The sequence below is a fragment of the Seriola dumerili genome, unplaced genomic scaffold (assembly GCF_002260705.1).
Source record: "Seriola dumerili isolate Sdu_G_001 unplaced genomic scaffold, Sdu_1.0 BDQW01000468.1, whole genome shotgun sequence".
Taxonomy (NCBI): domain Eukaryota; kingdom Metazoa; phylum Chordata; class Actinopteri; order Carangiformes; family Carangidae; genus Seriola; species Seriola dumerili.
Window position 1 is genome coordinate 542,654 of NW_019174723.1, and position 12,752 is coordinate 555,405.

The following is a 12,752-nucleotide window of genomic DNA, read 5'->3' on the forward strand; positions in this document are numbered from 1 at the left end:
TTATTTCAGAATCCTTTTTATTCTGTACTATTATGAAATAAAAATGAACTCCAATAAAACTCCCTGATGATGAAATTGCATTTAATAATACAGGCCCAATGATCTAAGTTTTAATCATTTATTTAATCATTTAATACGTATGTACTTTATATTTTTTGTATACATATACAAACATTTATATTTATATATATAAATATATAAAATAATGTGTTGGCTAATGTCACTTGAGGGCTCTTTATCTAGAAGTAATATATATATATATATATATGGACCTATGAATGTAACTTATCTTTTATTTAGACATAAAACTGTGAACTTCAACATGCAGATATGAGAATTTGTAAAGAGTGAAACATTACTCAGCCATACTTATTGAAAAAGAGGTGAAAAAGGGCCACATGTGACACATCTGCAGAAACACATTATGGAAAACACAAGGATTTTTTTCTTCAATAAAATGCAAATTTGAAAAAAAACAAAAAACTTCACAGCTGACTTGTAAAGACCATGATTGGAATGGCGACTCGTGCAGTCAAACTTTTGGATGTCACAGTGCAGTGTGGGAGTAAAGATGCACAAAGGGACGACAACAAAGACTTCTGCCACGCAACAACCAACACATTATCGAGTGACTTCATGCGTCGAGAGCGATGTGTTTATTAATAATTAGCCTCATCAAAAATACAGCGTTTCAAACAACACAAGCGCCTATGTAGCGAAACTGGACTCACTGCAATGCTAAGCAGTAGCTACACAAACGATCCCTGCGCGGGACAGCTCATTAAAAACTTAATCAAGACCGCGATACTGTCTCAGCTCCAGCGGTTTGAATTGAGCAGCAACTACCGTACACCACAGTCACATAATAACAACCATTCTACATGAACATATCAGTGGCCAAACCCCCGGGTTGTAGCATGCAGAGAGTACAGTACCTTGGCTGTCGTCTTCAGTCCGGCGGCTGGGAGTGAATGAGTTGATGATGATGTGATGCTGAGTACAGTGGTGATGAATGGATGCTGCGCTGCCTAGCAACCAAACCCCCAATGAAATAAACGCAAGGAAATCTGACTAAGAAAATATGCACAACTCATAAGATGTATTTAATTAATAACTGAAGGTTAGTCTCAGGCTCAGGTTGTACTGATTCTATTCATGATTCAGTGATGTTGAAGTAACTTGCTTCCATGTAACTTCCTTACGTTTACATAAAAGTGTGATGTGTACAGTATAATTGGGTTAGTAAAAGATCAACACAAAATGATATCAGATTTTAATTCTTTATTTGTTGTATTTGTGCGACTGTAGCTCAATATTGATCAGCAGTTCCATAACACTTTGACTGAGGGAGAAATCAGAGTGTCTGTCAGTCTTGTACCACATGTTTAACTGAATTGCATGCTATCCAGACAGCAGATAATTCTACAGCACCCTCTAGTGAATTCACTGGGTAAGTGGGTCACTACGTGGAACAGGATTGCTTAGCTCTGTAGAAGGAGATGTTGAGCACCCTCTTGGCAACAAAGAAACCCTGCTATATGAGACAAATCCTCAATCTATCTCAAGTGTTCACCAGGCCTAAAATATGAAATCCTATCAGTCACTGAGGAGAGCACAGCTCTCATCGTATGTGAGACATCTCCTCCAGAAAAGGTGTCTTCATGCAGCCTGTGCAAAGCTGATCCATCCACAGAGGAGCCTCGTGCTGCAGAGGGGTGCGGCGGGGGTAGAAAGTGTACGAGAGGTCATAGTTCAAAAGACAGCTCAGGGAGGCCATGTAGACATCTGAGAAACGACACAGACGTCTGGAGAAGTAGGTGGGGTTGTGGCATGTTCTGAAGATGCTGCCAAACTGAGGGTTGAACAAGTTCTTTGTCATTACCCTGAGACAGAAAGATTTAGGGTGAAAGTTAATATGATTTTAAGTATGACTGCAGTCATATACCTAGTGATGGAGATCTTTTAGTTAAGTAACAGCAGCAACAACACAAAGTTAACAAGTTAATGTCTTGGATTCAAGAGTAAATAATGCCAGCAGAATGGCCTCTGACTGCATTATTATATGTTCTTCAACTATCATTACTGATGCATGAACATGTAAACAGCATTTGAATGTTGCAGCTGGTCGAGGTGAAGTTAATTCTAACTGTTTTATATACAGTTGGGTAGTTTAATTTAATCAAACAGCATAAATACTTTATGCTCATTATAGGCCTGTAGGATAAACTCTTAGTCCACAGTGTAACAAGTAACTATAGCTGTCAAATAAATATGGAGGAGTCAAAGTACAAAGTAACAAAGTAAAGCTCGAGTAAAGTACGAGCACCTAAGAACTTTACTTAAGCCGAGTGCTTAATGAATGTTCCACAGTATATACATGATAACAGCAGGGTCACTGGGTTCACTGGGAGGTGCTGAAGATTGAGTGAGAGATTAACATAATAGATCAGTTTGTTTTCAACTGCAGCTGACTTGAGGGTCAACGAAACTGCCCATGACTGGACGGGGTGGAGTATAAAAAGACTGCCGTCAAGTTGGACACATTCTATTTCCCGTTGCGTCAGAGAGGTCACAACAATGGTTGATCTTGCAGAAAGAAATCTAACATATAAAAATATGACCCACAAAGGCATTACTTATTTTACAACAACAAACTCCTGAACTAAACTGTTTTTACAGCTCTCTTGGTGGTAATTAAAATTATAGTGTCGGTGCCCTTAAGTAAAAAACAAGCTGCCACAAGGAGGAGATCAAATAAATTGCATCCCCTTGGGAGAGATAAAGGATCTGAAGTGCTTTGAATAAAAATGTAGAACACATCATGCATGTCAATGAAGCCGTAAGTCAATCAGGGCAACATCCTGTCATCACAGAGGTGCTTCTGACAGCAACGCCCGACTCAGAAAACTCCATCCGTCTTACTCCCATGAGGTTTTAATGTCATGTGACATGGTGACGCTCTGCCACGCAGGCCAAAATCGGACAAAACATCTAACCAGCATGCATTGTTTTAAGTCCAGCACACATCATGATAAGTCAGAGGTGCGCATTAAGTGGAAGGCACCTCATGACACTCACCTGAGTTCTTCTCTTTCTTTCTGCCATTCCTGAAAAACTTGTTTAGAGTCCAGGTCCCGATGTGTCTAAGATAATGAAAAAAACAACACTATGAACACATCAAGAGCTACTGCACTACACTCAGATTTAATGGAAAACCTAGTATTTATTCATACATATACAAAGAATAATCTGATCCTCACTTTAAAAGGTGTGAACACACAGTTTGTAGTCTTTGGTGTAAACAACAGTGAAAGGTTGTTTTTGCTGTATTTTTGTACTTTGTTCAATCACACGACCCAGTTACAGGCCAACAGAGGCTTGTAAACATGAGTTACATGGACTCAGAAGCAGTTTAGTAAATGGATCATTTTTGACATCCTGTTGTGTCAACATGTCATCATACCAGTAAAGAGCCAGATTACAAATAGCTGGAACCAAACATCAGTGCAGATTGTGCTTTGCCGTCAGTTCATGTAGCAATCTTAGGTTTAGCAAACATGAGTAACTGCAGGTCAACAACAGTCTTTTACCCTGAACACATTTGGATTGGTGTTGGTTAAAACTCTGACAATTCTTTTTTGCTGTGTCATCATTGTTATTATTATTTTTTTTTTTGCCCATGATAAAAACTCTGAACAATCCTGGGCTTAACTCCTCACCTGTAGACGCTCCATCAGGCCGGTCAGAGCCTGCAGCCAGGTGAGGTTCTGAGCATACCGGTCTGTGCTCACCACTTTGGTTTCCTGCTCCAGCTCAGGTACTATGGCTGCCGTACGCCAGCCATGTCGCAACATCAGGTCCTGCAATAAAGTGTGAAACGTGTTTACATGTGCTTAAGTAACCAGGTTACAGTCAACTTTCTCCTGTCAGCCGATTTCTAAAAAGAAATCCTTGCTAGATTTTCATGCGTACAATTAACCCGGTTTCTAACTGGCTTTTTACAAGTTTGCATGTGCATAACAAAAGATTCCAGACAGACCAAGTAGCACAGCATCTTCTGTCAGCACTAAGGTTAAAATAAGTAAGCCGTGCTTCCAGATGAGGTCGAGGGCTGGGGAGAAACTTTATACAGTGTGTGAAGTGTACAGACTTTACATACAGTACCTTTATTTAAGAGAGAAACAGCAGAAAACTACCGGGGTGGGGTTTAGCCATAGCAACATATTTGGTTCCTATGGTGGGATGCATTACCAGTCAGCCCTCTTAGACTGCATATTTATTTAATGTGCCTGAGGAGAAACATCAAATCTACTGAGCAGGAACACATTTCATCACCAGGCAGTTTACATTTCACCCACTCTGGATGTCTTCATGAGTGAAACAGTTAGTTCAAGAATAGACTGTGTTACTGCTGGTTTATAAATCACTTAACAACCTTGAGCCAAAATAAATTCAACTCAGATGTAAAAACTGTGAAGTTTTTTTTCAGTTACTGTGCTCCACACATTTTTTTAATCTAATTTAAAAACTCGGCTATTACATTTTACTACTGCACTGTGGATTATATCTTTGGTCTATTATCATATTTGTCTATTTGCATTTATGGTTAATTAAGATTTATATGTATTTACATCTCATTTAACTCTGTTTTGACTGATTTTATTATGTTTTCTTTGTTGTTAAATGTTGTTCTAATGCATTTCTTTGCTTTATGTAAAAAAAACTCTGCCTGTGCTGTACAAATAAAGTTCCCTTGCCTTGCTTTCCTTGCTGATTAGACACAAAAATGTACTTCAAGAACATACATGCTTTTAAGTCGTTAATCTATGTCTTTTGTTCTACATTTCTGAAACAATATCAGGCAGTCTGTACTGCCATCTGGTGTCTGAAATGTTCACCCTGCAGCGCCCTCTGGCCACACCCAAATACCACAACAGAAATTTTCAGAATTGTGTTTGACACTTACAGCCAAGTCACTATAAAGATGGTCTCCGAAGTAAAGAACTTTTGATCCTCGCCAGCCTGTCAGTCTAAGAAAGTCAAACAGGTTTCCCTGCAACACAAAAGAAAAAACCACACACCACCGGCTCTCCTCTTTAGTTCATCAAGACACAGAATACAACAAGTAAAAACATGGAACACTTATAACATGTATAAACACAGCTATCAACTAAGGAGAGAAAAAAGGCTTAGGATTAAAGGACCAGGAGGAGGCTCGAACATAAGGAAACTTTGTTTTCAGAGGAGTCAGACAGTAACACAGACCTGTTTGTAGATCTTCCCTTTGTCCAAACTTTTTATCTTTTCCCAGCGAAGGTCTCCATTACCATCCAGGAGTCTGAAAGGTCTGTAAGAGTAACAATGTCAGAGATTGTTCTCCAAACCAAGAAACTGAAGTGAATGTATCGAGTGTGATGTGATTGTTGAGCTCTGCTAAGTTTTGACTTTTGGACTTTTTCCAACTTATTTCTTCATCAGTTTCTTTCTCCAAAACATTTACTCACTTGATACAGTCCGTGAAGAAGTGAGGTTTGTCTGCCTGTACAATGACAACGTCAAAGAAGTCTCTCCAGTTTTTTCCCACCATGTGAATCATCCCTTTATCCCTGTGGACAGAAAAAAAAAACACACTGGTGTAACAGACTGCAGTAGAACTGTTTTCTCTCATTATGCGTCAGAGTGACCTTAGATCAGACTTACACAAAGCTAAAGGGGCTGTTGGTGATGAGGAAGAGTTTCTTTCCTTGATTGACCAGTCGGTGTAAAACAGCATCTGTTTCCTCTCCTCTCAGAATGAACTTATCTATGAAGAAATGGAAGGAAGTCTAAACGATAATGTCATTGAACGTGAGACAATATTCAGAGTCGACAGTAATAAGAAATAGATTTCTTACTCAGATCTTGCATGACCCATTTGTACATGTAGCCTTTGAGGTGAACCATGCCAATTGCTTCCTGGGGATTAAATAAGTGTTAGACAGAGGTAAAAGTTTTTCATAGCAGATCTGTGTTATTCAACACTTTCACGGTACTTTGCCCAATCTAACATCAAGAGCATTTTTTGCTGAGAGTTAGTTCCCAACTAAAGTTGCTCAGAAATAATTATGTGAAAATGCTGAAGAACCTGGCGTCAAGATTTCATATATTATGATGAACTAGTTACATGTAACAGGGGTATGTAATTAAATTACAAAATAAGTGTAATTGTAATCTGTTACAGTTAAAGAAAAAAAATGTGATTAAATTACAGTTGCTAATCAAGATGTAGGTGATTACAAAGGCAATTACATCCGAATATATTCTTTTCAGTAAAAAGTTTCTATTATATTTCAAAAGTAAGTTCCCAGCACTGCACGCTGTAGAGCCCCGTAACTGGAAACCTCAGCACCAAGAGGAGAGGCAGTTATTGTTCTTTGTTCTACCCATGACAGTCCTTTGCAAGCTTTTAACTGAGCTCAGCAGATTCGCGAGACTCCAGCTGAAGAATCACAGTATGTGAAAACTGTGTAATAAACTAGGTCTGTTTGTTTCTCAGTGTGAGCTACAGGGTGAGGACAGAACTAAAAACATGGGAGTGTAACATTAAACAGTGTGAGAGACAGGGGGCACACTCACTGAGACGTCCTTGAAGAGGTGAACCGGATCATATTCAATGTCATTGGTGATGAAAAAATCATTCGCCACAGCCAAGAGAGTCATCTCGGGGATGGAGAAGATGTCCATGAACTGCTTCACCTTTGGTCCCTGTGATAGAAAATATATTTTAATGCTTGATAAATACTCCTGCTCGTCTCAGAGGGGAGGCAGTAAAGGCTGGTAAAAGGAACATTTATTGTGCCTCTCTGCTCTTTTGAATGACTTCTTAATCACATTTAAAAACATTTTCACTACAACTTCTACCCACTAAGCCAAGTCCCCAGATCAGATTAGAGCCACGCCAAAATTATTTTTAATGGGACTGCTTCAAGGAGGATTAGAAGAAGGAGAGGCATACTTCCCGCTGCATGAAAACACTTAAAAGACCTGACAAACCAAAAACCATTATGTTCAAAACATCTGACCCCAAAATGCTCCTAATTAGGAAACAGGCCAGATTCCCCTTTGTGACCGTCAGACTCAATAGAGAGTTGTGCTTTTCCTAATTGTTTGGGTACAACTTGTAAAAAGCCTTAACTTAAAAACAAACAAGTTTGTTGGACACAGAGTTAACATGGTCAGTTTTTTAGGGAGTGGAACACTGCCTTTGAGCTGATTCATGACGACAACGGAACAAATGAGATTACAAACTTCACCATTGGGATTTATATAATAGTAAAGCCAAGCAAAGCCTGACATTTGAAATCTCTGTGGACGGTTACAGATTTAATCCTGAACTACGTCCCTGTTTGAGAGCGGTCAGATGAGATTATAACAGATGTGCTGGGCCCTCAGTGTTAAGAAGGTCTTTCTCATCTGTGCCAAACCAAAAACAAACATTCAGAAAATATCTGAGAGCAGAGTGCAATAACTGTGATAAATGTCAGGCAGCACTCTCCACCTTACAAACATTCAAAGTCACTGATATTTTACATATCTGATATAGTTTCTGCAAAAATTAAAACCCATCCACCTCACCTTTCCATAGAAGCCACTGTCCTGCTGCAGGGGGACATGGTAAGTCCCCCCAAAGAGCTGGAGGACCTCCTCATCTGGCACCGGGCTCAGGCCCCTGGAAACATCCAACATGAATGAATGCACTACAGCTTAGAAGCACACATAACACTATCAGACAGTGCAACTAGTGATTTTGCTCACAGCAGCAGCAGCAGCAGCAGCAGCAGGGATTTAGATAAAGAAGCTGAATAAAATGAATGTAGCACATATGGATCCAAACCAACAATTAAAGGTTATGGTCATGATTGTTTGGTGGGTAGCATTTCGGTGTAGCCGACTAGTTTTCAGCACAGCATCAACCTCTTACCGATACACTGTTCCTGGCTGGATGTAATGGAAGGCATCTATCTTCATCAGAAGACCCTTTTGTAAGATTTAAAAAAAAAAAAAGGGGTTTCAGTTGTGACTATCTCTTCAGGAAAATGTAAACACTTCTCTTCCTGCAATGGGGCGTTTGTGATTTAAAAGAATTTACCTTTTGGATGTCATAGTGAAGACCCCGAGCAGCAAAGTTGGGGATGTAATCATATTTGGAGATGTCCTCAGGGTACTGACAAGCAGGAGGACAAAGTATGTGAGTTCATCTGAATCTAAAAGCAGCTGTGATTCCAACAGGCTTGATGGAACTAGTGCACAACACACCTTGAAGTGTTCAATCAGGAAGCTTCTGGCTGTGTTGTAGATCATTGTGTTGAGTGCGTTGGAGTACAGAGCCAGCGTGTAGTCGTAGTCAAAGCCGTAGATGTCCACTTCAGCCAGGTTGACCTCGTTGTTGGCGTAGATGGTGGAGGAGTTAAGGAGGTTACACGCACCTGGTGGGATCAGGTCTGAGCCAGGGAGAGCAGATGGGGACACCCTCATTCAAATGAACCCAATACAAGTCAAATACAGATCACATCAGACAGATACCAGTGAGTAAGCGAAATGAGGGGACAAAACTTTTATTTGAGGTAACTAAGGATTAGGCCATTCACATTGTCTGACTCATATTTTAATGTAAAAGAAAATCCGTGTTATGATGAAACCTGCTGATTACGCACTTCTACAGAGGAAAGAAGTCATTCTACGGCTGTTTTCAATCTAGAGAGGCTGGCAGGCTAACCGGAGGTTGCATAATGTGCGCTCCTACGATGGCAACTGACTCTGCATTGAACTGAGTTGATCCAAAAAGAACATTTTGTCCAGACCTAAAATCAACAGTATTTAATAAACTGTATAGCTGAATGGGAAGCAGAACATTCATTACCCCTTGTAGTAGAGGTCATTGTCATTATTTACTTTGTCAGTTTTATAAGCCGCTATTTTGATAACAGCCACGCAGCAAAGACATGGACACAGATTAAACAAACAGTTCACAATCTGTGTCTGGAGTCTCTAATACCCTGGCTGGAATATGAGCGCAGGACAATGTCACTGTCTATAGGAAAAAGTGGGCCATGGCCTTCTGTCCTGGGACTGTTCAATGAGGGCTGCAGCTGGACAGCAGACATGCATGTACCAACCCGGTGATTAGTTTCCCTGCAGCCTCTGCTGCTGGAAATACCTCTGTTTTCCATGCTGAGTCGCATTTCAAAAGCGTAGACCTATGAAATTACTTGTCTAACCGAAAGTGCAAGAACAGCTTTAATTAAAACCCATTGGTGGAGAATTCATGCTTTGCACTTTGGCAGTTTATTCAGAGAAAAACTTTCATATGAATACTAAAGGAGAAAAAAAGTGCAGAATGAAAAGTGAAAACGAATATACAACATAACCAGTGGTGAAATGCAACCAAGTACGCATTTTTTTATTTCCTCTCCACAATATTTCAGATGAAAATATTGTGCTTTTTACTCCACTACATTTATCCTACAGATATATTTAATACTAACTTTACAGACTAAGATGTTACATTAAAACACATGATACGTTTACAAATGTTCATGCATTGTTACACATTAAACATCTAAGTGTATAGAAAGTAGCTAAATGAGCTCCTCAACCACTTACAACATTAAAATGCTGTTGATGAATGACAATGCATCAGTAATAATAAAATTCACACATCATAATGGCAATAAAGGGTCCACTTTGCTGCATAGTAAGAACTTCTATTTTTGATACTTTTAAGTACTGAGACCACTTTCTGTGGTCTCAGACTTTTGGACCCCACTATATTTTAATTATTTGCTTTGTTTACTTTTATTTAAGTTGTACAAGTATTTATGCTTATCTTGATGATCGTGATAAGAACCTGATTATTTCTTCCACAACTGTAAAAACACTAAAAGTAGAGCTGGGCCATATGAACAGAACAACAACAACAAAAACAACAACAACAACAACAACAACCAACTCAGAGAACAGTTTTGCAATGTCATCTGTTCAGTAAGCAACTTGACACCATTTAACTTAATGCTGTTATGAAGTTTGATCACACTTTATGTTTCAAATAAAAGTCCTGTATTTTCGACGTTTCATTTTGCAGGAAACTGTCATTTGGCTAAGTAGCCAACTAGCTGCTATGTCAAAACAGCTAACTCCTCAACTTTCTGTCAAATGTGGATGACATGACTTGCAATGATACTAAACTGGTGAACTGCTGAACCTGACTTCTTTCAGAATAAGATAAATTAACTGCTGGCAACGACTGCGACGTATCCTACAAGGTAGTGTTTGTCGAAAGCTAACGTGAGTTTGGGCTGTTTGACGTCGAAACAGAGGAAGACTTCATCCTGTCTTGTTGCTGACTTGTCGTCGTATTAAAACTGCTCACACTTCTTAAAACCGACAGCATTCATGTGCCATCTCTCTATCGACTATGCTCTTCGCAAACAGAATGAGCACAAGAAACCCCAGATGAACAAAATGTTTCTCTCTAACGGCTAAACACCACTGGTGCTGCGAACAGGGAGCCATGGTGACGTGGATGGCCTCACATGCTGCTGCTGAATGGGGGGGGACTTGGGAACAAGAGGAGGGGGCAACCTCTGCTTACCGTGAACCAGCCGTTTCATGTCATTGTAACGAGCCCACAGGTAGGACTTCTGGTCCACCGGAGCTGCGGTGCAAGTGTATGAGCGCCTTCTTACACCGGTAACACCAGGAGCGCGCACAGGCTCCTTGGATCTCTTCTTCTCCCCAGTCGTACATCTGTGAGGAGACTCGCTGAGTGGCTGCACGTCGTCACCCGGCCTGTCTGGGTCCGAGCCGCAACTTTGCTCTTTTGTTTTTTCGGTGCCCTGCTGTCTTCCTCCAGGCACCCTGCTTGAGGTAGAAAGTCTGTTAACTTTAGTGGCTCTAGCAACAGGAGGAGTCCTATTTCCTCCAGTCCACAGAGTGCGGCTCAAAGCTGTGCCCACTGTCTTCAAAGACATTTCTACTGCATAAAGTAAACACGTTCAAAAACTGCTGCAGCGGCAGACCGTCTCTGATGACCGCATGAAAACATGCCCTTGTCTTCAATGTAGCCACGCCCATCGTAACCACGCCCCAGGGTTTAAAGGGGAGGGTCTGTAGTTCCTGTAAACAATTATAATAGTGATATCTGTGATCATAACGGATACCTATTTACATGGGACGAGTGTTTTCTTCTTTGTTTTCAATAACACATTGTAAAAAATACTCCATTACAAGTATAAGTCCTGCATTGAAGTTACAAAGTACGAAGTAACAAAGTAAAAGTATTTAAGAAAGTTTAGCAAAATGTATTCAAAAGTAAAAATACTCAGTGCAGAAAGAGTCCCTGTGTGTGTTATATTGTGAGTACCATACTGTGAGTGTTTATAGCATTTTACTTTAGCAGTGGCTCATGATGGAACTACTCTACTTCATCTACTCCTTGATAGATTAATCTCTACCAATGCATAAAATTTTATGAACATGTTTTCCTGGAAAATCTTTAAAGTAACTAGTAACTAAAGATGCAAGTTGAATTTAATGGAGTGAAAACAACAATAGTTGTCTCTGAAATGTAATGGAGTATAAGTAATAAAAAAAGGAGATACTCAAGTAAAGTAGTAGTACATTTAGTCAAATATACTTTCCACCACTGTGAGAAACAGGACATTAAATCACACACGTTTTTTTATTAATTGTACTGGTTACTTATTTTAATGTGTAATGGTTACAAAATTCCAATTCCACAGAACCTGAAGGATAAGTGCCCATGTTAATAGTCAACCTCAACAACAGGAGTTCTAGTGTGATGGGCATAAATTCCCACAATCCTATGAAGGTGGTCTTTGAGATACTCAAGACCTTTGTTTTTATAAAAAAAAAAAAATAAATAAACCAACCAGATCAGATTTTAAAAACCCTCACACATCAACCATCATTCATCTAACTCTATGAAACACACAAGAAAAACAGAGCTTTAGTGGGTAGTTGTAGTACCTGGTAGCCTGTACTAGAAATTCTAAAAGAAGATATGCTAAAGCCATTTTGTCAACACGAGAAATCTTGGGATCCTCAGCAAATTCCTGAATGTGATATATCCCTTAGTTGCTTCTCATTGACTTCCAACACTCTCAGTTGACATTTTGAATTGCCATAAGTACTAAAACTAGTTTCAGTGGATAAAACAAAATGTTCCCATCTAAATCAAGAACAATGAAATGTCTCTATTTGGAAATTTTGAAAATTGTCATTCTTCATGAAACCTTTATTAAATATGTGTATGAACTGACAAAGTTAAAAAGCAATGTGTAAGAACACATACTTCATGGCCAAAGGTTTCTAAATAGACTGCTGTTATATTTATCTTAACTTCTGACTGGAGCTCTGGAGTTTATCAAACCTGCTCTATCTTCTGGTTGCAGACACAGGCCCAAGTAAATACTAACCTTGGAAGGTCTGCTGAAAAATACATTATTCCATGCTCAAGGAATTGCTCTACAACAGACAAAGAAGCTTGATAGTCTGATGTCTCTAAATACTTTGGAGAAATTTAGAAGTCATTTTGGGCTTCAATATTTGCTGTAAATATTTCAGACAAGAGGTTATACTTTGAGTGATTATTAACTTTGCATTGTGTTGCACTTGGTTAATTCTTTGCTTTGTTTACCTGCAATTTAAGTCTGATTACTTTTTGTTTTAAAATTTTAAATGTGTAAAAGATG

At 39.3% G+C, this 12,752-nt stretch overlaps 1 protein-coding gene across 1 annotated transcript; it reads right to left on the reverse strand.

The window, feature by feature from the left end:
* Positions 1 to 1,266: 1,266 nt before the first annotated feature.
* nt5dc2 (5'-nucleotidase domain containing 2) lies at positions 1,267 to 11,078 on the reverse strand. The gene is made up of 14 exons (XM_022763294.1): positions 10,631 to 11,078; positions 8,296 to 8,480; positions 8,129 to 8,203; positions 7,961 to 8,016; positions 7,615 to 7,708; positions 6,616 to 6,744; positions 5,895 to 5,955; positions 5,701 to 5,803; positions 5,505 to 5,606; positions 5,266 to 5,347; positions 4,967 to 5,053; positions 3,720 to 3,860; positions 3,079 to 3,143; positions 1,267 to 1,883 (listed from the first exon to the last, which is right to left on the reverse strand). The coding sequence occupies exons 1-14, from the start codon at positions 11,007 to 11,009 to the stop codon at positions 1,622 to 1,624; spliced, it is 1,821 nt and encodes a 606-aa protein (XP_022619015.1). The 5' UTR covers positions 11,010 to 11,078; the 3' UTR covers positions 1,267 to 1,621.
* Between the last annotated feature and the right edge of the window lie 1,674 nt (positions 11,079 to 12,752).